Raw genomic sequence first — 24,854 nt, 5'->3', positions numbered from 1 at the left:
ATAAGCTCTAGTTTTTCTCAGAATTATATTTGTCCTTTGCTAATATATAAATATGGCTTCTCAAGCTCTCAAGAATCCTACATTTTCACGTTGTGTATTTTTCTTCGATCACAACTCATGTAATGATCATTAAGTTCCCTGGCTCCTGCGTCCAAAGCACCAGTGCCGTAATTTTATCGAAAACTACAAATCGTCTTAAATTGCCACAGGGCGCAGAATTAATGCAGTTTCATCCCCACGCCCAGCCATTTCTTTAATTGCATAAAAGAAACAAGATGTACGTCTCATTCAAAACAATGCCAGGTTCATTTGGTTTAAATTTAAAGCATGAGGGCGGCCAGAGACATAAATGGATTTTATAAAAGAATTTTACATATTAATGCGATACACTATTAGTATGCCATGTCTTTTTTTATTTTTTATTTTTCCTCTCTCTCTCTTTTTCTCCCCTCCTCTCCCTTTCCCTCTCTTTCTCCCTCCCTAAGTAGTTCCCGACCACCATAGACAGCCAAAGGATGGCTACAGTCGACAGCGCAAGTTGTTGGCTAAGATCCCGACCACCATGCTACCTAGCGGAGGTCACGCAGTGGTCGACTATGCACACTATGTGCGAAATATGTGCACCGTACATGGTGAGCTGTCGTGAGCTCCACGTTGGCAGTGCTACTTGGACTGTTGACTTTTTTTGTCCACTCTAAGGTGGTCCCTGACCACCATGGCCGGCATAGAGAGAGGGCACAAGTAGAGGGTAGGGGTGGCGGGCACAGGGGAAGGTCGAGAAAGAAAGAGAAAAATAGGAGAGAGACGTGGCACACTAGTAGTGTGCTAGACATATCAGTGTGTGGAATTCCTTTGTGTCTTTTTGTGGCACAAAAGACGTGGCACACTTTGTGTCTCTTTGTGAGATTTTGTGTGTGTTTATAGTATTTTCCTTAAAATATATCTCATAACTTAATGCTTCAAATATGGTATTTAAAGGTGGAGAAATAAATCGAGCATTTTCATTTTGTTTGAGAAATTGATGACTTGCATAATTATTATATATATTTTACCACTTCTTAACTTTAAACTTTAGTCCAAATATTCTATTATTGGACTAAAATGCTAAAATGTTAATAGAAATCATTAGAATTAATATGTATTCTTGAATTGAATTTCTATTTATTTTGAGATACTCCTGAGCAGATTTTTATGTTTAATTTCAGAGTTTATAAAAGAGCAAGTCCAAACCCATTTGAATTCAAAAAACTTTCAAGTGGGCAGGACTTTGGAACAACCTAAGAACTTTCAATGAGTGTAGGATTCTTCAAATAAGGATAATGATGAGGTTTGAGAGAAATTCGGATCAGAGTCCAAAACGCGCTAGTAGACTGTATGGACACACTTTAATATTTTAATCATAACTTTATACTCTAAAATCGGATTGATACGATTTTTGATGCGTTAGAAATCCATCTTAAAGGGCTACAACGTTGTTTCTAATACGAATTTCCAAATTCGAATTCCTGAAGAGCGTACGTGGCTGCCAAGTTGAGTCCTAAAATTTAGGCGATTTTGTGTGCGGGAATATGAAGATATTAGGGTTTCTTTCCTACTCTATTTAAGTATATCATTAGCACCAAATTGGAGAGTTTTTTAGAAGGGCATTTCTTTGGAGTTTTTCATTTCAGACGCTGCGGCTTTCGAGGGACGACACTGCGGACTGCGAGGAGCATTTTCAGTGTTCATTTAGTTCTATTCTTCTCTCAGAAAAATTATAGTGAATTCGTTTATGTTGAATTTAATTTTTAGCATGAACTAAATTTTCTTTATTCTAGGAAAACGATATAATCTAGTTTCGAACTATGCTTGTTTTTCTATGTTAATTTGAAATAATTCTCTTCTATGTTTATCTGATTTATTCTGAGCATATTGTTTCTAATTAACTGGCCATTAATTAGATGATTTTAATCTTGTGATTTGCTGTCGAAAGAGGGAATTATAGGATAGATCTTGGATATTTTGGCATAGGTAATTATAGAGATCAAAAGACTTGTATGAATCTATGTAGTATTAAAATCATTAGTCTTATTGCTTTCTTGCTTTATTAATTTGCATACTCTTGTGTAAATTGATGAACAAGAATAATTTACAATTGACTATTGAAATAGGCTTTTGGATGTTTGTGGAGATTTGCTAACAAATAGAGAGAATTAAATTCAATTAGTTAGATGAGTAAAGCATAGTGAGAGATTAGGTGAAATCGATTTCCTATAAGTTTTCTTTCCAATTGATTTGACCTTCAAACAATATGTTTCTTTTCCTTTGAGTATTCTCTTTGAATTAATTTTATTTTAATTTACAATTACAAAAATCTTAGTGACTTTTCTAAATAAAGTCAAGATTAGTACAATTTCAGTATTTGTCAAAAGTAAGTTATCAATCCCTGAGGACGATACTCTTCTCATCAATTTAGTATAAAACTACGATACTGTGCACTTGCAGTTTTGCACCGATCAAGTTTTTGGCGCCGTTGCCGGGGATTGATTTCTTCTTATTTTTGTCAATATTGATACAAAGTAATATTGGTTTTAATTTAGAATTTTATTTTATTTTCCTTTGGGTGTGTTTTTTACGTTAGATGCGCCGTGCTAGAACTCGTGACATTACTCCTTTTGATCTAGAGATTGAAAGAACTCTTAAATCACAAAGAAAAAAGAAACTATCAGCCATGGCTGACGGACAACATGATGCACAACCACGCACCTTGAAGGATTATGTATGGCCAGTTGTGAATGACAACTACTCGAGTATAAGATGCCAGTCCATTAATGCCAATAATTTTGAACTCAAACCAGCCTTGATCAATATGGTGCCACAAGTCCAATTTAGTGGATTGCCACTTGATGATCCCAATATTCATATGACAATGTTCTTGGAGATTTGTGATACAATAATGATTAATGGTGTTACTGAAGACACCATTAGACTAAGATTATTTCATTTCTCTTTGAGGGACAAGGCAGGAGGTTGACTACAATCTCTACAGCCGGGAAGCATCACTAGTTGGTAGGATATGACTGAAAATTTTTTTGCTAAATTCTTTCCACCTGCGAAAACAGCCCAACTCAGGAGCGAGATTGGTCAATTCAAGCAAAATGATTTTGAGTCACTCTATGAAGCATGGGAAAGGTATAAAAATTTGATTCGACGCTGCCCTCAACATGGATTGCCAGATTGGTTGCAAGTTCAAATGTTCTACAATGGGTTAAATGGGCAAACTTAGACCATAGTTGATGCTGATTTTGGTGGAACTTTGATGTCAAAGACAGCTGAGGGTGCTACCTATCTTTTGGAAGAAATAAGCCTCAAACAACTATCAATAGCCAACCGAAAGAACTATGGCTAAGAAAGTTGCTGAGATTCATGAATTGGAGCCGTTAGCAACCATTTCATCTCAAGTTACTACTCTATCCCATCAGATTTTAGTTTTGACAACCGAAAGGATACCACAAAGTGTAGAATATGTTGTAGCTACAAGTATGACAGTTTCGAGTAATGAAGCGAGGCAAGAACAAGTTCAATACATCAACAATACGAACTACAACTATCGTGGTAATCGTATGCCAAATTACTACCATTCAGGGCTTTGAAATCATAAGAATTTGTCTTATAGAAATATAAAGAATGTGTTGCAACTTCAACCTCCTCCAGGATTTGATAGTCAATCAAGCGAGAAGAATATGTCACTTGAGGATGCCATGGTTTCCTTTGTTCAGGAGACAAATGCAAGGTTTAAAAAGACTGATTCAAGGTTGGACAATATTGAGACTCATTGTAGCAACATAAGAGCTACTATGAAGAATCTTGAAGTGTAAATTGGGCAACTAGCCATGACCATCAATGCCCAACAAAGAGGAACTTTTCCTACCAACACAGAAGTGAATCCAAAGGAGCAATACAAGACCATCACACTTAGGAGTAGAAGAGAAATTGAGAGGTCACGATCAAAGGAAACCAATTCCACCTCTACAGTTGAAAACAATGGCCAAAGCAAGAATAAAGTTGAAGAAGATGACGATACACGAAGAGAGACTGACAAGCCTCCATCAATTTCATTTCCTGACAATCATCCTATTCTCTCTACTCCACTTCCTTATCCTCAACGTTTTCAAAAACAAAAATTAGATAAGCAATTTTCTAAGTTTTTGGATATATTTAAGAAAATTCACATAAATATTCATTTTGCAGATGCCTTGGAACAAATGCCAAATTATGTCAAATTCCTGAAGGACATCATTTTCAAGAAGATAAGGTTGGAGAAGTTTGAAACAGTGAAACTTTCTGAAGAATGTAGTGCTATTCTTCAAAAGAAGTTATCTAAAAAATTAAAAGATCCAGGGAGTTTCACTTTGCCATGCACACTATTGGGAATTCATTTTTTGATAAAGTTTTATGTGATCTTGGTGTTAGCATTAGTTTTATGCCACTTTCTGTTTGCAGGAAATTGAGACTTGGAGAGATAAAACAAACAACCATTTCTTTGCAACTAGCAGATCGATCCATCAAGTATCTACATGGAATCATAGAAGACGTATTGGTAAATGTAGATAAATTTATTTTTCCTACTGATTTTGTGGTGTTAGATATGGAGGAAGACCAAGAAGTCCCACTAATTCTTGGCCAACCATTCTTGGCTACGGGAAGAGCTTTAATTGATGTTCAAAATGGTGAGTTAACATTAAGAGTGAACAAAGAAGAGATTATGTTCAACATCTACCAAGCCATGAGAATTCCATAAGAGCCAAGCACTTGTTTTAGGATAGATGTCATTAAACAATGTGTAGAAGAAGCCTTTAAGAAGATGCACCAGCCGATCACCTAGAACAAGCCTTGCAGCAGGATACATTACTTAGCAATGAAATGGAGAGGAACTGTGCACTTGTTCCTCTTGGAGATCCAGATTGATGAAGATTGAAAAGCCTAGCTGTAGACTTTAAAACAAGCGCTTATGGGAGGCAGTCCATAGAACTTTCTTTTATTCCTTTATTTTTATTATTTTTATTATTTTTATTTTCTAATAATTTGGACTTTGATGCAGGTTTATTTAACATGAATAAAGAGCTGAAAATTACAAATTACGGCTGATTCACCATGAAACCAGGGAAGTTCGTTTCATTTCTTCAATCTTTCTCACTTTAGCATTACAATGAGGACATTGTTTAGTTTAAGTTTGGGGGTGTAAACTTCTATAGTCATTTGGTCTTCTTGTTTGCTATTTATTTTAGTTTACTTGTAATTTTATAAGTCTTGAGTTGTTGGATTCTCTTACCAAGCATGTATTTGAGTATGATTGAATTCTCTATGACTCTGAAATTTGTGATTGAGGATAGGATTGAGAAAGATTTTCAAAAATTTCTTTTATGTCAAGCTGAGTTTTGTGGGTACTTTTATTTAAACCTTTGACCTTGAACGTAATTGAGCACATAGTCATTTTTTTTTTTATTTCATTTCGCTTATGAAGAGAAAGAGTTAAATTAACTAGGTAAGGGGAGTTCAATCTTGCTTTGCTCTAGAATCCGTTGATGGATCCTTGAGGCGAAATTCTAGTTGATTCTAAATATTAGAGAAATGATCTAGGCAATTATTTTTGTCATAACCAAAAGAGCTTTCCTAGCAGTCCTGTTTATCATGCCATCATTGGATGGTGTATTTTCATAGTCAACCCCCTTGAGCCTTATTTTACATGAGCCTTTATTTATTCTTTTAACTACATAAACCATTCCCGTTATAAACCTGAAAAACCATGATTTACCTTTTATAGTTTGAGAAAATACTTTGGTGGAAATCTACATTTAAAGAGAAAGTTAGTTCAAAGAAAATTATACTTTATTTGATCAAAGCATGTGAAAAAAAAGGTTGAAGTGGTTGAAGATTTGAAAAGGCTACAAGAATTGAGGTGGCTGAATGAAAAAGGTGGGAGGCCGGAAAAAAAATTAAAAAAAAGAAGGAAAAAAAGAGTATTTTTGCTGGGTTTATCTTTTATTCAGAGGTGATATATCCATCATGGCAGAAAAAAAATAGAAAAAAAATTCAATAAGTGGAGTGCAAATCACTTCAGATTTTGTTGAAGGTGTACTTGGTACTACTTCATTGATTACAACAAGAATAATATCACAAGTATGAGCATATAGTTGAGAAAGAGTTATGGTTTGAATCATGTGGATATCTCTTTCATTATTCTTTCCACTAAGTTTTTTTCCAGTTTGCATTGATTTTCCATATCCATTTATTTCTTAGCCCTTACCATGTGGCCTGTCATTACAACCTGATTAAAGACCTTTTAATCTCTGATTTTGGTTTGACTACATTAGTGGAGAGGATTTCTGAAAATTGGACTTATGGGATTAAGTTTTGAGAGAATTCTTATGGTTTCAGTTGTTCTACTTTTATCTGAGTTTGCATTTACTTCAACCTAAAGCTATTCTTCTCTCAGAAAAATTATGGTGAATTCATTTATGTTGAATTTAATTTTTAGCATGTACTAAATTTTCTTTATTCTAGGAAAATGATGTAATTTAGTTCCGAACTATGCTTGCTTTTCTATGTTAATTTAAAATAATTATCTTCTATGTTTATTTGATTTATTCTGAGCTTACTTCTAATTAACTGGCCATTAATTAGAGGATTTTAATATTGTGATTTGCTGTCGAAAGTGAAAATTATAGGATAGATCTTGGATATTTCGGCATAGGTAATTATAGAGATCGAAAGACTTGTATGAACCTATGTAGTATTAAAATAATTGGTCTTATTGTTTTCTTACTTTATTAATTTGCATACTCTTGTATAAAATTATGAACAAAAATAATTTCCAATTGACTATCGAAATAGGCTTTTGGATGTTTGTGGAGATTTGCTAACAAACCGAGAATTAAATTTAATTAGTTAGATAAGTAAAGCATAGTGAGGAATTAGGTGAAATCGATTTCTTAGAAGTTTTCTTTCCTATTAATTTGATCTTCGAACAATATTTTTCTTTTCCTTTGAGTATTCTCTTTGAATTAATTTTATTTTAGTTTGTAATTACAAAAATCTTAGTGTCTTTTCTAAATAAAGTCAAGATTAATATAATTTTAGTATTTGTCAAAAGTAAATTATCAATCCTTGAGGACGATACTCTTTCTGTCACTTTACTGTAAAACTACGATATTGTGCACTTACAATTTTGCACCAATCAGAAATGAATGTGGATCTAAATCCTATTTTGTTAATGTAAGGAATTAAATGATAGAGTTAGAGTTCAAATTTAAGACTTCTACTATGATAAAATTATTAGTTATCTTAAAACTTTGAACAGATAAATCATTTATATTTAACTCAACGGGCTTTTAACCTTTCAAAACAAAATGCTAATGGGATTTCATTTTACCGGCCTTCCAGGCTTTGCCCTTGTTTATTCTTTACGATGACAACTGCAAATTTTGTTCAGGTATGGGAATTGGATTATCAATGTCAAGTCGTTACCTTTGCAGCTAGCACTGTCTAAATTTAGACCACATCCATCTTGCCCTAAGTAATTTCCCTATATAAGTTTGAGCTTCTGATGTTTATCCTCGTTTAAAAATAGCGCAACAGGCCCGAATGAGAGAAATAGTCATTCCTGACCCGTTGAGACTATTCAGGTTTCGATCGGTGTTATATGGAGCCCCAATGGTGGTCCGGTATGGTTGTACGGTGTCCGCAGTGTTCATCCATGGCAGTGAGTAGTAAATATATACAAGGGAAATAAAAGAGAGGGAAATATAAAAGTTTATGTGATTCGACACAAGACCTATGTCCACGAGTCCTTTGGGAAAACGAATCCACTATAATATGTTTATTTTATAGTCTCTCATAATCTTACATCCTCGTTGTACAATGAAGATTAGAGCTCTATCTTTTGAGAAAATCTCGTCGTTGTAGACCCTGTCGTGAGGTTGAAGAAGCTGAAGAAGTTGAAGTCGAAGTCACCCCCAACAGTCATCTGGAAGCTCCCTTTTATCTTTTGCTACTCCCTTGCTTTATGTTTCATCTTCTCTTTTTTACGTTACATCTCCACTTTTCCTCCTGACTCTCTTTTCCATTCTTAACCTTATGCCCCCTCCTTCTCTCTTCTTCGTCTCTCATTCTATCGTCTTCTAGTGGTGGCCCTTTAATGGACTGGGCTCTTTATCTAGGCTTGTGATATTTTATACCACCACCCGTATCATCCTTATCAAAATCTCACGTCTCCCCCTCCTCAAACACCATTGAAGCGTACTGATTTAGGCTATGAGTCCAAAACATGGCCTACCGGCCATTGTTAGATCAAAGCGTTGCTTTCCAGCGGCATGTTCAAGCTTCCTGCTTGCTTGTTTGCTTGCCTTTACACTTCAAATCGTTTTCTTCTCACCCATATCCCCAGCTGGATCGCTTGACTTGCCTGTTTCATCTTCAGCTTCCTCCCTTCCCGCAAACAACAAATTGCAGGTAAATAGCTTGCTTCTGTTAATATCTACTGGTTTTTGGCTTCGTGCTTATCCATTTGAAGGCTTGGAATATGCGTTTACTCGTTTTTTGTTCCGCAAGGGAGTTCTCAAACTTGGAGAAGGATTTCTGAAGGATCCAGAAGACGTTTGTGTGGATAAAGAGGGTACAATCTACGCTGCAACTAGAGATGGTTGGATTAAAAGATTGCATAGAAACGGGTCTTGGGAGAATTGGAAGATGATGAACAGTCGTACTTTACTTGGAATCACAATAACAAAGGAAGGCGATCTTATTGTGTGCGATTCTGAAAAGGTAATGTTGCTCTCAAACACAGTATTATCAATTATGCACAAAGGCTGAGAAAGAAAATAACAATTATAGTAACAAAAATAATAGTAATATAAATCATAGATCAGTGCATAGACTACAAGAAACTGATCTTCTAGCCCAATAAATAGAAAAGGAAGACTCGGGCATTGGCCCATTTGCATGAACTAATTAATACAGCGAAGTAACTGAATATATATGTATATGCAGGGTCTGATTAGGATTGGTGAAGATGGCGTCAATGTTCTTGCAACACATGTTAACGGTTCCAAAATAAGGTAATATTTTGCATTGAATGACAAAAATATATACGATTCGTTGCGATCATGTACGTGAGTACTTAGATCTTACGATATTGGTTAATAGTCATAATATTCAATTACTAATTAATAAAACATGATTCGTTGCTTTGCAAGGCGAGTATTCAGGGTGCTACTCTCACTCCTGGACTAGTGGCCGTTGGCCCTGCTCCTGCATCCTGCATTGGGGGGGGGGGGGGGTTGGGTTCTTCCGGATACTAGGAGGTCGATTGGCCCCCGTGGCCATCCAACGACGAGCTAAGAGAGAGCTTCCACATATATATATAGAGAGAGAGAGCGAGAGGGCATATTTAAAACAAACATAAGGTGAAAATATGACATTAAGAACATTCTCATCGGATTAGCTAAAAGTTAAATCCAATAAGTATTTAACTATTAAAGAGTAAAATATGCTCACATTAGATTAGTCAAATTTCAAATGGAATTTAGTTACAGTGACTTTTAAATTTTTTTTTCAAATTTGAAGGTTACTGTATATACATCAAATACATATTTTATTAATTATTTTTCTCTCCATTTCTTTCTATCACATATTTTATCACAATTAATATATTAATTTGACTTAGTGATATATTAATTTAATAAGAACATGATTATTAATTAACATATAATAAATAGAATAGTAAAATATGATAAAATTAAATATTTTTAAAATTATTAGTTATTCATTACTCTATAATAAATAAATGTATAATCTAATGTAGAGATTTAATATGAATAACCAAAATCAAATTCATTTTATATTATTTTATTATTATATAATGAAAAAATAGCTATTTCAATGTACAGATTTATGTAAATAGAATAGTCAAAAGTCAAATTTCTCTTATATTCATCAAAATTATCTTTTAATTTTGACTAATTTAATGAAAGTGCTCTAAAGAGTTCTCCCTAAAATGACATTATTTTATTAAAAAAATAATATATATTTATGCTGGGTCCGGTGATGGGTAATATCCTCGGACGAGCTTGGGCCTAGCCTAGGTCCCATCCCCTGGCAACCATAGTCGTGGACTCGTGGGGGCGGGGTTCAGGCGGACAAGGGAAACCTCGGGCTGGCATTGGCCCAAGATTGGATGGATTTCAAGTGAAAAAAACATAGACACATGAATTAAATTTTACACAATTAATTTAGCAATTAATGCTGCCCGAGAAATCCATGCGGGCAGCATGCAATAAATGCTACTGCACTTCATATGTCTCTTACACCCTAGTTGAAGAAACTTGAAAGCTCTCAAATCTGCACAAGAAGTTGAGGGTATATATCCTTTTTCATCCATGACCCAATTTTCAAATTTCAGTATTTTCCTTTCTATATACAGGAACATTCAGTAATAAGTTACTACGTTGAATCAGGTTTGCAGACGATGTTATAGAAGCATCAGATGGGAATCTATATTTTAGCGTTGCAAGCACCAAATTTGAACTCCACAATTGGTATCTAGATGTGCTGGAGGGAAAACCTCATGGGCAACTGCTAAAGTACGATCCATCTTCAACCGAGACATCGATTCTGCTTGATGGTTTGTGTTTTGCTAATGGGGTTGCACTCTCAAGGGACCAAGACTATCTAGTGGTCTGTGAAACATGGAAGTAAGTGTATAATATTATTCTATCACTATGTATATGAACAGGAAAAGGCTTAATTATGACTTCGTGCCAGTTATTCAACAATTCCATTGCCTTCTCCATAAATAATATAATTATTTAAATTATATTTTAGAACTTCTCTTCACATGTAGATCAGACTTTTCCAAAATGTTACAAAAGTTTAAGCTGATAGGAATGTTAAACTTGTCACGATTTGATAAAGAAATACACATGAGAAAGTGAGATCCTCCTTTATTTTCCATTCTTCCTTTGCTCTCATACCTCTGCCCCTCTTCACTTTTTGCAACTATTTAAATTCATGGAAGAAGATACAATGGTAATCCAGATTCTATCACAAGCCTCATAAATATGTGCACTTGATATTGATATTCCATCGGAGCATGCATTATGCTTTTGTGTTTATTTCAGCTTTATATTGCTAATTACTACAGATGCGAAATTAATTACTATAAGAAAAACGAGCTTTTGTGACTAATTTATTGTAACCAAAAGACTATTTGTAATTAATTTTAATTGTAAATAGTTATTTCGTTAGAATTAACTGATCGCAAATAAACAATTTTATTGTAGTTGGGAAAACATGCACATCGCATATATTAATTCTCCCTTTTTCTGATACAGGTTTAGGTGCCTTAAGTATTGGCTGAAAGGAGAAGATAAGGGAAAAACTGAAATTTTTATCGACAACCTTCCGGGTGGTCCTGATAACATCAATCTTGCACCAGATGGATCTTTTTGGATTGCTCTACTTCAGGTACTACTTAACTCCATGCTCAAAGATATAATATCATAGAAAACAATTATATTTTGACACAAGTTTACATTCTCTCTCAAGCTATCAAATATTATAAAGTGCATTCTCCATTAAACTGACCCTTTTAAAGGCAAAACTAATAATTTTATGGTGCAAATTAGTTTAAGTGTGCCCATTTATTAGGAACATATTTTTTCAAAGAAAAATGATATTTGTAGTCGTAGAGTGAGCAAATGTTGCACACTGATTTTGTAAAAGTGAGTAAATATATAAAAACCCACTTGAAGAAATTACTTTTTTAATTGTGGATCCCACTTTTTTTTAAAAAGAGTGTGCGGCACTTACAAAACTCATGACTGTATTTAGGATTATTCTTTTTCAAAACTAACAATAGTAATTTTCATATTGTCAGTTAACTTCTGAGGGGCTGGAGTTTGTGCACACTTCCAAGGCATCCAAGCACTTGGTAGCAACGTTTCCAAAACTGATTGAAAAGGTAAATGGCGTTTACAGGAAAGCAACGGTTGTAAATGTGGCAGTAGATGGCAAGATAATCAGGAGATTTGATGACCCAAATGGAAAGGTGATATCCTTTGTGACTGCAGCCATGGAATTTGAGGATCATTTGTATTTGGGAAGTCTGAACTCCAACTTTGTTGGAAAACTACCGCTAAAAGATTCGTACAACTTAGGGTAGGTTTGGGGGGTGAGATGAGAATTTTGTATTTTGTTTTGAAGTTTAAAATATTATGTTTAAATATTATTATTGTTTTGGGATTTGAAAAATGTGTATTGGGATTTGAAAAAGTTGAATTGTTTATTATATTTTGTATGAAAATTTGAAAAATGTGTAATGATGATATGAGATGAGATGAGAATTTTGTATTTTGTTTTGGTTACCAAACCTGCCCTTAAAGCATTGAACATACGTAGATCAAAGCACAAATAAGGATATGGCCCTAACATGCATTAAACAAACATTATCTGTAGCAGACAGCTAGCTTTACAAGTGCCCGTGCCACAATGCAACTCTCCTTTGTAAGATGTTAAATTGTAGTTTAACTTGTTAAAGAGTTTGTCCATTGTTAATGTAACGTCCCGTACTCAGATGGATCGGAGATTTACTTCCTATCACTTATAAACATGTCTCCTAACACATCTAAAATCTTCAAAAATTTCATAAACAATAAACAATCTCATATTGTCTAAATAAATACATTATAAACTCCACAAAGTCATCATTGCAATAATAATAAACTAAAGAGTCCACAATCTCCCAATAGTCATAACATACTAAACTGATAAATCTATAAGTACTACTAAACCAAATACATAATTAAATCTAAAAGATATCAGATATCCTTCTTTTAACGGTAGTACCCATGGGTACTCAACATCCTCTCCTCAGTTTAGCCATGCTCACATTTCCTAATCTTGTTCCTCAGATGTTGGACTCTCCACATCATCTGAAAATATAATGAAGATAAGGGGGTGGGTTATCAACAACTGAGTAAGCAGAGGACATATGCTAGCATGCAAACATGAGCACTTACAAAGTACAGTATGTAGAACAAAATATTTTTCAAAGTTATCATGCAGAACAAAACATGTTTTCAAACGTAACAGAGCGATGATTTTAAGACAAATAAAACCCAGAGTACTTTAACATAACATAACCTGAGCATCATCATCACATCAAAACAGAGCAGAGACCATGTTTCACCCCCGTGGTAGGGTTGTGCTATCCCTAGTGGCCAAACCGGGTAGAGACAGAGGTTAAATCTTTCTCTTATTACTCTCGGAGTCCCGAGTGTGCACCCAGGAAAGACCATATAAAACTACTTTATTTCCAAAGTGGGTGCACTCAGAGACAGAGAAGTTGGTACCAATCTAAACAGAGTAGAGCAGAGCATAACAGAGTAGAGCAGAGACAGAGTCAGATACAAAATCAGTACACCATGCCAAAGGTTTTCAAATGCCATATAAAAACAAAACAGAGTACCAAAACATAATCAGATTATTCTTACATACTGAAAACAAAAGGTGGTGCATCTTTCTAAATCAATGCACAAATTTTCAGATTCTCAATATCGCTCTTTTTTCAGATTTCAGAGACAGCATGACAAAATTTAGAACTTGTCTACACAATGCATGTCAAAAATCGTTTCTTTTTTTCATACAGATTTTATGAGTAATACAAATAAATGACCAATGTTGTTTTTCCCAAGTTCTCATTTCATAACAAAACATGCATAATTTTCAAAAAAATCAATCTCAGTCTAAACCATTTATGTAAAACCTAGTATAGGAATTCCGCTTACCTGACTCCTGCATCGTATTATCTATGCCTTGAATTCGACCTCTAACAATCTCGTCACATATTGATAGAAAAATTATACTCTAAGTGTTAAATGACCATTGATACAACTTCGATCTAAATAATTAAAACCCATAATTCCAAACCATATTTCAGCAAAATAACTCAACTCAAACAACCATATAATAATCTGGATAGCCACACTTCAACCCAACATACCATATACCAATTTTGATATTGACCTATACACCCACCAAAGCCAACGTCAAACTCAAATAATCAATATATCAACCCCACTTCAATGACCCCTAACTCCAAGCAACCACCAACAACTCAACCAAAACAACAATAATGTACCTCCAAATAATTTAACCTCCACTCCAACAGTCGTATAAAACCCGAATAGTACAAAAAAACACTACTCAACCCCGAGTATCCATTTAATTCACTGCACGTCTAACCCAAATAATCCAACTCCAGACCATTCCGACACAAGGTGTTTGCTTACACAAAAAAAATGCCCAAAAACCCACGGACTACACATTTTGAAATCATATCACAAGAATTTCATTGAAGTGAAAAAAAATAACTTGGAGTGAAAGTGTGTGTGTGCGAGAGAAACAGGGAATGGGAATGGCCTTCCGGTGATCGATAGTGTCTCTAGTGATAGGCTTCGATAGTTACAAAACTTCAGGAACCCATGAAAATGCAGAACCAAAAATCACAACGCAAAAATCTGCATGTGATGAGAAAGGGTGGGTCAACTGAGAGAGGCTGTAGTTCAGAGTCTAAGTGTAAAAAAATTAGAGGGAAAGAGAAGCTGAACTTACCAGCGCAAGAAGTAATCGGAGGCACCAAATTGAAAAATTCCAGCAAAAATTAGCCACACTAAAATTGCAGGAGGGCGAGAGAGAGGATGCTGATTTTTTTGTTGTGTGTGAGGAAACTGAAAAATGATTAAGCAACAGAACATAATAGAATAGAAGGAAGTTGGGAAAGTGAGATTTCGAGGGAGAGAAAAATGCGTGAGGAAGAAAAACTGATGAGAGGAAAAATCGTTACAAGTTATCAAAGTCCCATAAAAAAGGTGTGGGTGCTTATCTCACATCTCTTCTTCCAATTCCCAAGAAGCTTCATTAGTAGCATGATTATTCCACAATACCTTAACTAGAGGAATAGTTTGAGTCTGTAACACTTGTTCTTTCTTTTCTAAAATTCGTACTGGTTCTCTCGCATATGTCATATCTTCCTGAATCTGAAGAGGCTCATAGTCAATAATGTGGGTGGGGTCGGGGACGTACTTCCTCAACATAGAAATATGAAATACATTGTGCACCCCTGCAAGTACCGGTGGAAGTGCTACCCTATAAGCCAAAGGTCCAATTCGATCAAGAATCTCGAAAGGTCTGATATATCTAGGGCCCAGCTTGCCTTTCTTTCCAAATCTCATAACTCCTTTCCTCGGTGCTATCCTAAAAATACCTTATTTCCAACCTCAAAATCTAACTGGCGGTGACAATTATCTGCATAAATCTTTTGTCGACTCTGAGCTACTTTCATTCTAGCTCGAACAATATCTATCTTCTCCATGGTCTGCTGAATAATCTTTGGCCCCAAAAGTTTCCTTTCACCTACTTCCTCCCAATACAATGTAGATCTACACCTTCTACCATACAAGACCTCGTAGGGTGCCATTCCAATGCTAGCCTGGAAACTATTATTATAAGCAAACTCGACCAATGGTAAATGTCGCATCCACGTTCCCTTAAAATCCATCACACATGCCTTAACATGTCTTCTAAGATCTGAATAGTTCTTTCTGACTGCCCATCTGTCTGAGGGTGAAAAGTAGTATTGGAACTTAACTTAGTACCCATTGACTCTTGTAAGCTTCGCCAGAACTTGGAAGTGAAACGAGGGTCTCTATCCGACACAATGGATACCGGTACTCCATGCAACCTCACTATCTCCATCCGGCACATATAGCTCATCTAGTTTCTTTAGCTTATAAGAAAATTTGATGGGCACAAAGTGAGCGGTCTTCGTTAAGTGATCCACGATCACCCATATAGCATCTTGTCCGCTCAATGTCCTCTGTAGGCCTGTCACAAAGTCCATGGAGATATGCTCCCACTTCCACTCTAGAATCTGGAATGTCTGTAATAATCTTGTTGGTCTCTAATGCTCCGCCTTCACTTGTTGGCAAGTTAGACACTGTTCCATAAATTTAGCAATTTCTCTTTTTATACCATTCCACCAAAAAGACTCTTTCAAGTCCCGATACATCTTGGTACTCCCCAGGTGAACTGTGTACAAAGAACAGTGTGCTTCTTCAAGAATTACATTTTTTAGTTCATCATTAGCTAGCACACACAATCTACTTCTAAACCTCAGAACTCCATCGTTGGAAACGCTAAAGTCAGATTTGTCCCCGTTCCCGACTTCTTCCACCAGCTTCACCAACCCTAAATCCACTTTCTGAGCAGCTTGATTCTACCTATCAAGGTTGGTTGAACTACCAAAATGGTCATGAAAGTATTTGTATCACTAGTGATGACCTCAATATCGGCTCTTTCTAAGTCCGCTAACAACCTATGTTGAGTGGTAAGGGCTGCAACTGCTAGTCCCATTGACTTCCTACTTAAGGCGTCGACTACAACATTAGTTTTGCCTGGGTGATAATTGATGGTGCAATCATAATCCTTGATTAACTCAAGACATCTCCTCTGCCTCATATTTAATTCCTTTTGGGTGAAGAAATATTTCAAACTCTTGTGATCTGTATAAATTACTTTTCCCCATACAGATAGTGTCTCCAAATCTTAAGTGCAAAAATGATTGATGCGAGTTCCAGATCATGTGTGGGATAATTATACTCATACACCTTCAGTTGGCGTGAGGCGTATGCTTTAACCTTCCCATGTTGTATCAGTACGCACCCCAATCCAAGCCTTGATGCATCGTTATAAACTATAAATCCACCTCTAGCAGTGGGGACTGTTAACACCAGAGCTGTCACTAATCTTTGTTTCAACTCCTGGAAGCTTTCTTCACACTTTGCTATCCATTCAAACTTATTATTTTCTCTAGTGAGTGCAGTGAGAGGAACTGCTATCCTGGAGAAACCATCAATGAATCGACAGTAATAACCTGCCAATCCCAAGAAACTTCTAGCCTCATGAACATTCTTCGATGCCGACCAATTAACTACTGCTTCCATTTTTCCCAGGTCCACTGAAATGCCATCTTTCGAAACTACATGCCCCATAAATGCGATTAAATCTAGCCAAAATTTACACTTCTTCAATTTAGCAAAATTTTTTTTATCTCTAAGTGTCCCAAATACCAGCATCAAATGTTCTTCATTTGAAGTATACAAGTATATACTTATATACTTATATAAGTGTCCCAAGTGCTTTTGGAGTATATAAGTATATCATCAATAAAAACAACCACAAACTTATCCAGAAATTCATGGAACACCCTGTTTATCAAACCCATGAATACTGCTGGGCATTAGTCAAACCAAAATGCATGACCAAAAACTCATAATGGCCATAACAGGTTCTAAAAGCCGTCTTAGCCACATCTTCTATCCTGATCTTCAATTGATGGTAACTAGATCGAATATCAATCTTTGAAAATACCTGAGCACCGTAGAGCTGATCAAACAAATTTTCTATACGGGGTAGTGGGTACTTATTCTTTATGGTCACCCAATTAAGTTCCCTGTAATCGATACACATTCTTATTGATCCATCATTCTTTTCCACAAAAAGAACTGGAGCTCCCCAAGGTGATACATTGGGCCTGATGAAACTCTTGTCTAGCAAATCTTGCAACTGCTCCTTAAGTTCCACTAATTTAGACGGTGCCATCCGGTAAGGTGCTTCCGAAAGGGGTGTCGTGCCTGGGACTAATTCAATAGCAAACTCTACCTCCCGTTTGAGCGGGAGTCTAGATAAATCTTTTAGGAAAACCTCTAGATATTCACTCACAGCAAGTATCTGCTCTAACTTCAACTCGTCTTTTGGTGCTTCTACCACACAGGCTAAGAATCCCTGACAACCATTACGTAACAATTTTCCAACCTGAAAGGCATATATGATGGGTGGATGCAATCTTACTTTTGACCTTGTAAATCGAAATTCACTTTCTTTTGGGGGTTTAAAAAGCACTTCTTTTTCAAAACAATCAATACTAGCATGGTAGGAAGCCAGTCAATCCATACCCAAAATCACATCAAACCCAATCATGTGAAACACTATTAAATATGTTGGCATTAGTCTTCCCTCAATAGATAAAGGACACCCCGGTAGAATCTCATCACAGACTACCGAATTTCCTGTTGGGGGTCGCGACCACTAACTTATGCTTCAACTTTTAGGTTTCTAAAGTGCAAAATCTAGAGTATGCCATGGAAACAAATAAATGTGTCGCTCCCGAGTCAAATAACACAATAACGTTATTAGAAAACAAAGAAAGAGTACCTGTGATCATGTTCAACATTATCCATGAACTAAAAATATTCAAAGTCTTAACCATAACCAACAAATAAAAAAAAATCTTAAAGCAAAACAAATGAGTCATACCAGTGATCACATTATTCCTATCCTTAGCCTGTCCAGGTGTTAGTGCAAAAACCAGTGCAAGCGTAGTAGGACATGGGTTGCTGCCATGTGTTGTAACTTCGTTTCTCTGAGGTGGTAGTATGGTTGCCTTGTTGCTGTAGCGTCCTGGTTTCCCGCATCGGAAACATAATTCTGCCCCTTTTCTGCACTCCCTAGAATGCACTTGATTGCATGTCCTACACTGATAGGGTTGTTGGTTACCCTAAACCGGCCTCTTTCCTGAGCTACTACCTTCTTTCCTCTTTTTCTAAGGTCCCTGGTCCATGCCAGAATGGTACCCAGATGGAGTATTCCTCTTTCACTGCTCAAGCAATGCAGCACTTCTTTGAATGCTTCGTTCAAAAACTGTGGCTTTATTCACCAACTCTAAAAAGTTTCAAATCTGAAAGCCCACCACTCGTTGATAAAGTTTATCATTCAGCCCTTGTTTGAATTTACGCAGCTTTTTCCCCATAAGGGATCAGATAGACAGCAAAACAGGATAACTCAGTAAATCTAGCTGCATACTGGTGTACCGTTATAGTTCCCTACACCAAAGTGGAGAATTCCATAGTCTTGTCATCTCCGACCGAGCTTGGGTAGAACCACTCAAGAAAAATTTGCTTGAAATGCAACCAACTGACTATTTATGTCCCTTATGCTTTTCTAATAGTTCTTTTAGAAATTCACCATCTTTTCGCCTCCCTGATTAGCTTGAATGTGGCGTACGCCACCTTCTGTTCATCTGTGCAGGTTAGGACCCACCATATCTCCTCAATATCCTGAACCCAATCCTCCGCCAGGGTTGGTTCGCCTCTCCCATCAAATGAAGGGGGTGCATCCGATTGAATTGTTCTACGGTACAGACTCCTTCATTATAGTTGCGTTGGCGACCCGGGGGATTTTGCACGAGATCATCTATTAAATGATGTGCCGCTGCTCGTAGTACTTTGGAAGCACTCGACGACGAGGTGGCATCCTGACAAAATAACTTGGATCTTTAATAATCGTTTCAAAAATTATATAGCTCATATAAACATAAATAATTAGTGGTACCCGTAAAACAAAACATATATATATATATATATATATATATAATACTTCAAAGTTATAAAGGTACCTATAATAAAGAGAAAAGAAATATGCACAACAATAGTAATGGTCAATCTCCAAAATCAAAACTTTAACCCCATCTAAACTATATAAAAAATCTCTGGAATCAAAACAAACCTCAATCAACATGAACTCAACTCATAAACCCGTATAATCCTACATAACAAAACCACTCCTAAAGTCTGCAAATTCTAAAACTTCCAATACCAACAATATCATTTCTTGTAGTCCAATCCCCTAACACATCAAATCTGAAAATAATTTCTTAAACCCTATCTATACTTCGTAATCTCACATACAATAGTCTGCAGAACCTCAAACCTAGCTCTGATACCAAATGTAACGCCCCGTACCCGGATGTGTTGAAGAATTATTACCTGTCACTTATAAACATGTCTCCCAACACATCTAAAATCTCCAAAGATCTCATAAACAATAATCAATCTCATATTTTCTAAATAAACACATTATAAATTCCACAAAGTCATCACTGCAATAATAATAAACCAAAGGGTCCACAATCTCCCAATAGTCATAACATACTAAACTGATAAATCCATAAGTCCTACTAAACCAAATACATAATTAAATTTAAAAGACATCAAATATCCTTCTTTTAACGGTAGTAACCTAGGGTACTTGACACCCTCTCCTCAGCTTAGTCATGATCACATTTCCTAATCCTAGTTCTTAGTTGGACTCTCCACATCATCTGAAAATATTATGAAGATAAGGGGGTGAGTTATCAACAGCTCAGTAAGCAGATGACATATGCTAGCGTCCAAACATGAGCGCTTACATACTACCAAAACATAATCAGATCATTGTCACATACTGAAAACAAAAGTCGGAGCATCTTTCTAAATCAATGCACAATTTTTCAGAATCTCAATATCGCTCTTTTTCTGATTTAAGAGACATCATGACAAAACTTAGCTAAAGTCTACACAATGCATGTCAGAAACAATTTTTCTTTTCCATACATATATCATGAGTAATACAAATAAATGACCGAGATTGTTTTTCCCATATTCTCATTTCATAACAAAACATGCATAATTTTCAGAAAAACCAGCCTCAGTCTAAACCATTTGTGTAAAGCTTAGCATAAGAATCCCGCTTACCAGACTCCTGCAGTGTATTATCTATGCCTTGAATTCGACCTCTAATAATCTCGTCACCTATTGGTGGAAGAAATATACACTAAGTGTTAAATGACCATTACCACAACTTCGGTCTAAATAATTAAAACTCATAATTTCAAACCATATTTCAGCAAAATAACTCAACTCAAACAACCATATAATAATCTGGACAGCCCACACTTCAACCCAAAATACCAATTCTGATATTGACCTATACACCCACCAAAGCCAACGTTAAACTCAAATAATCAATATATCAACCCCACTTTAATGACCCCTAACTCCAAGCAACCACTAACAAGTAAACCAAAACAGCAATAATGTACCTCCAAATAATTTAACCTCCACTCCAACGGTCGTATAAAATCCGAACAGTACAAAAACAGCCACTACTCAACCTCGAGTATCCATTTAATTCACTACACATCCAACCCAAATAATCCAACTCCAGACCATTCCAACACATGGTGTTTGCTTACAAAAAAAAAAATGCCCAAAAACCCACGGACTACACATTTTGAAATCATATCATAGGAATTTCATTAGAGTGAAAAAAATTAACTTGGAGTGAATGTGTGTGTGCGCGAGAGAAACAGGGAATGGGAATGGCCTACCGGTGATCGATAGTGTCTCTAGTGATGGTCTTCGACAGTTACAAAACTTCAAGGACCCACAAAAATGCAGCACCAAAAATCACAAAGCAAAAATCTGCATGTGATGAGAAAGAAGGGGTTGGTTGAGAGGGGTTGTAGTTTAGAGTCTAAGTGCAAAAAAATGAGAGAGAAAGAGAGACTGAACTTACTAGCACAGGAAGTGATTGTTGAGTATTTGGAGTCTGGTTCACGCCGCTCGAGCGAATGCAAGTCAGAGAGCTTCGCTCGAAGAGAGCTCGACAGACCGCTCGAGCAAAAGCAAGTCAAAGAGCTTCGCTCGAAAACCGCTCGACACTCAGCTCGAGTGGAGGGAAGTCAGAGAGCTTCGCTTGAGGAGCCGCTCGACTCATGGCTCGAGCGATTGCGGGAAACAGGTTCGCTCGATGCAAGCTTGACACGCCGCTCGAGCGAACATCACTAATTCTGCTGAGTTTAGGGTTTCCGCCACATAACATATATATTGTTTTTATTTTTGACTTGCACTGTATCAGAGTGAACAGTAGCCGTCCTACACCATTGTATTGTGATTCCTCAAGAAATAAAAATCCTCTGCAACTCCCGTGGACGTAGGCAATTTGCCGAACCACGTAAATACTGTGTTGTGTGTGATTGCTTGTTTTTCCCATGTTTGTTTTACCTTTTCATCATCGTTTTTACACAACAATTGGTATCAGAGCCAAGGTTCGGGTCTGAAAAACGATGACTAGAGAAGAAGTGAAGGTATCGGGGATCGAGAGGTTTGATGGCATGGATTTTAGGTATTGGAGGATGCAGATAGAGGATTACCTCTATGGGAAGAAACTTCATCTTCCATTGTTGGAGAAGAAGCCAGACAGCATGTCAGTTGATGATTGGAATCTGTTGGATCGACAGGTTCTGGGGGTTATTCGTCTAACCCTGTCGAGATCCATTGCACACAACGTCATCAAGGAGAAGACGACTGCGGATCTCATAGCGGCTTTGTCAGGTATGTATGAAAAGCCGTCAGAAAATAATAAGGTAAATCTGATGAAAAAGTTATTTAATTTGAAGATGGCAGATGGTACGTCTGTTGCACAACATCTGAATGATTTTAATACTATCACAAATCAATTGTCGTCTGTTGAAATTGAATTTGATGATGAGATATGTGCACTGATACTATTGGCATCACTGCCAAATAGTTGGGAAGCCATGAGAATGGCTATTAGTAATTCTGCCGGCAAATCAAAGTTGAAATATGATGATATCTGTGATTTGATTTTGGCTGAGGAGGTGCACAGGAGAGATTCAGGCGAGACCTCAGGCTCAAGTTCAGCATTGAATGTTGACTCTCGGGGGAGAGCACAAGACAAGAACTCAAATAGAGGCAGATCAAAATCAAAGAACAAGGGCAAGAGCAAGTCAAGGCCTGGCCAGCATGCAACTTGCTGGAATTGTGGCAAAGATGGCCACATAAAGAAGAATTGCAGAAATCCCAAGAAGACCGATAATGATAGTGCTAATGTGGTAACTGAAGAAGTACATGATGCACTATTACTTGCAGTTCATAGTCCAGTTGATGACTGGATACTTGATCAGGGGCTTCCTTCCATACATCTTCTCATCGGGAGATAATGCAGAATTATGTTCCAGGTAATTTTGGAAAGGTATATTTGGCTGATGGAGAGGCTTTGAATGTTGTAGGGATGAGAGATATTGATATTGTTCTTCCTAACAAGAACAAATGGACCTTATAAAAGGTCAGACACATTCCTGAGTTGAAGAAGAACCTCATTTCTGTTGGGCAACTTGATGATTGTGGCCATTCAGTAGTATTTTCAAATAGCACCTAGAAGGTCACCAAAGGAGCATTGGTACTGGCTCGGGGTAAGAAAACTGGTACACTTTATATGACTACTGGTTTAGCTAACACTATTGCTACTACCGTTGCAGAAAGCACAGCAGATTTGTGGCATTGCAGGCTTGGCCATATGAGTTAGAAGGACATGAAAGAACTTCTGTCTAGAGGCAAGCTACCAGAACTGAAGTCAGTTGATCTTAGTATGTGTGAGAGTTGCATTATGGGGAAACAAAAGAAGGTCAGTTTCTTGAAGAGTGGTAGAACACTAAAGTCAGAGAGACTAGATCTTGTGCACACTGATGTGTGGGGACCTTCCCTAGTAGCATCTCTTGGAGGTTCTTGTTACTATGTCACATTCATTGATGACCACAGCAGGAAGGTATGGGTCTATTTCTTGAAACACAAATTTGATGTATTTAATGTGTTCAAAATCTGGAAAGCCATGGTTGTGACAGAGACAGACTTGAAGTTGAAATGTTTGAGGTCTGATAATGGTGGTGAGTATATTGATGGTGGGTTTAAGGAGTATTGTGCAACTCAGGGTATCAGAATGGAGAAGACCATTCCTGGGACACCACAGCAAAATGGAGTTGCTGAGCGCATGAACAGAACCATAAATGAGCGTGCTAGAAGCATGAGGCTGCATGCTGGGCTACCACCTACTTTCTGGGCAGATGCAGTTAGCACTGCAGTATACTTGATAAACAGAGGGCCATTAGTTCCGTTGGATTGTGGATTGCCTGAGGAGGCTTGGAGCTGAAAAGAGGTCAAATTTTCTCATCTTAAAATCTTTGTCTGTCTTTCTTATGTTCTTATTGATTCTGATGCTCGTAGTAAACTTGATGCTAAGTCAAGAAAATGTTATTTCATTGGTTATGGAGACGAGGCATTTGGCTATCATTACTGGGATGATCAGGGTCGGAAGATTATAAGAAGCAGGAATGTGATCTTCAATGAGAAGATTGTGTACAAAGATAAGTCTAGTACAGTTGCTGAAGCAGTTCCTCAGGAGTCTGATTTTGTGAGTTTGGATGATCTACCAGAGGTCACAGTGCAGTGTAGAGAAATGAGTGACAGGGAAAGTGGGCTCAGTGCACCCATTCCTATTATTCCGCAGTCAAATCCAGAGTCGTCTACTCCTACAACTGTAGTTCGCAGGTCAGTTAGGACTATTCGTCCTCCACAACGTTTCTCACCTGCTTTGAATTATATTCTATTGACAGATGGTGGAGAACCAGAGAGTTACCAAGAAACCTTGCAAGATGAAAATTCTAGCAAGTGGGAGTTGGCCATGAAGGATGAGATGGATTTTTTGTTAGGGAATCAGACATGGGAGTTGACAGAACTTCTATCAGGTAGGGGTGGGCAGCGGGGCCCCGCCCCCGCTGCCCCGCCCAGCTTCCGCCCCGCCCCCGCCCCGCATAGAGAGGGCATAGCGGGGGCGGGGGGCGGGATGAACCCAGCGGGGCCCCGCCCCGCCCCCGCCCCCGCCCCACATTAAAAAAAAAATTATTTATATATATTAAATAAATATATTGTATATAGATATACACAATTTATAAAAGACTTAAAATTATATTCAAGTCATTGGATTGTTTTGGCCTCCTAGGCCAATCTTTATATAGGAGACCAAGGCAATACAATAGTCATCCTTAAGCAATGTGGGACTTAGTAGAGGCCAAATCAATCCAA

General features: G+C 37.0%; 3 protein-coding genes and 1 non-coding gene across 4 annotated transcripts; 2 read left to right on the top strand and 2 right to left on the bottom strand.

Annotated features, from left to right (window-relative positions):
- Positions 1–3,103: 3,103 nt before the first annotated feature.
- Positions 3,104–3,210, bottom strand: LOC118344432. The gene has a single exon (XR_004798205.1). It is a non-coding gene; the product is annotated as a small nucleolar RNA R71 (small nucleolar RNA).
- Positions 3,211–3,872: 662 nt separating this feature from the next.
- LOC118348729 lies at positions 3,873–4,780 on the top strand. Its single transcript, XM_035690964.1, has 3 exons — positions 3,873–4,146; positions 4,231–4,354; positions 4,483–4,780. Exons 1-3 carry the CDS (start codon positions 3,873–3,875, stop codon positions 4,778–4,780), a joined length of 696 nt encoding a protein of 231 aa, XP_035546857.1.
- A 3,357-nt stretch (positions 4,781–8,137) lies between these two features.
- Positions 8,138–12,389, top strand: LOC109014712 (protein STRICTOSIDINE SYNTHASE-LIKE 4-like). The gene is made up of 6 exons (XM_035687263.1): positions 8,138–8,490; positions 8,590–8,802; positions 9,028–9,095; positions 10,494–10,730; positions 11,370–11,502; positions 11,915–12,389. The coding sequence occupies exons 1-6, from the start codon at positions 8,293–8,295 to the stop codon at positions 12,197–12,199; spliced, it is 1,134 nt and encodes a 377-aa protein (XP_035543156.1). The 5' UTR covers positions 8,138–8,292; the 3' UTR covers positions 12,200–12,389.
- Positions 12,390–14,921: 2,532 nt separating this feature from the next.
- LOC118348728 lies at positions 14,922–15,269 on the bottom strand. The gene has a single exon (XM_035690958.1). The coding sequence runs from the start codon at positions 15,267–15,269 to the stop codon at positions 14,922–14,924; it is 348 nt and encodes a 115-aa protein (XP_035546851.1).
- Positions 15,270–24,854: the final 9,585 nt, after the last annotated feature.

Source organism: Juglans regia, chromosome 1 (genome assembly GCF_001411555.2).
Source record: "Juglans regia cultivar Chandler chromosome 1, Walnut 2.0, whole genome shotgun sequence".
NCBI lineage: Eukaryota > Viridiplantae > Streptophyta > Magnoliopsida > Fagales > Juglandaceae > Juglans > Juglans regia.
The sequence above is the reverse complement of the archived record's forward strand: the minus strand, read 5'-3'. Positions and strand labels throughout refer to the sequence as shown.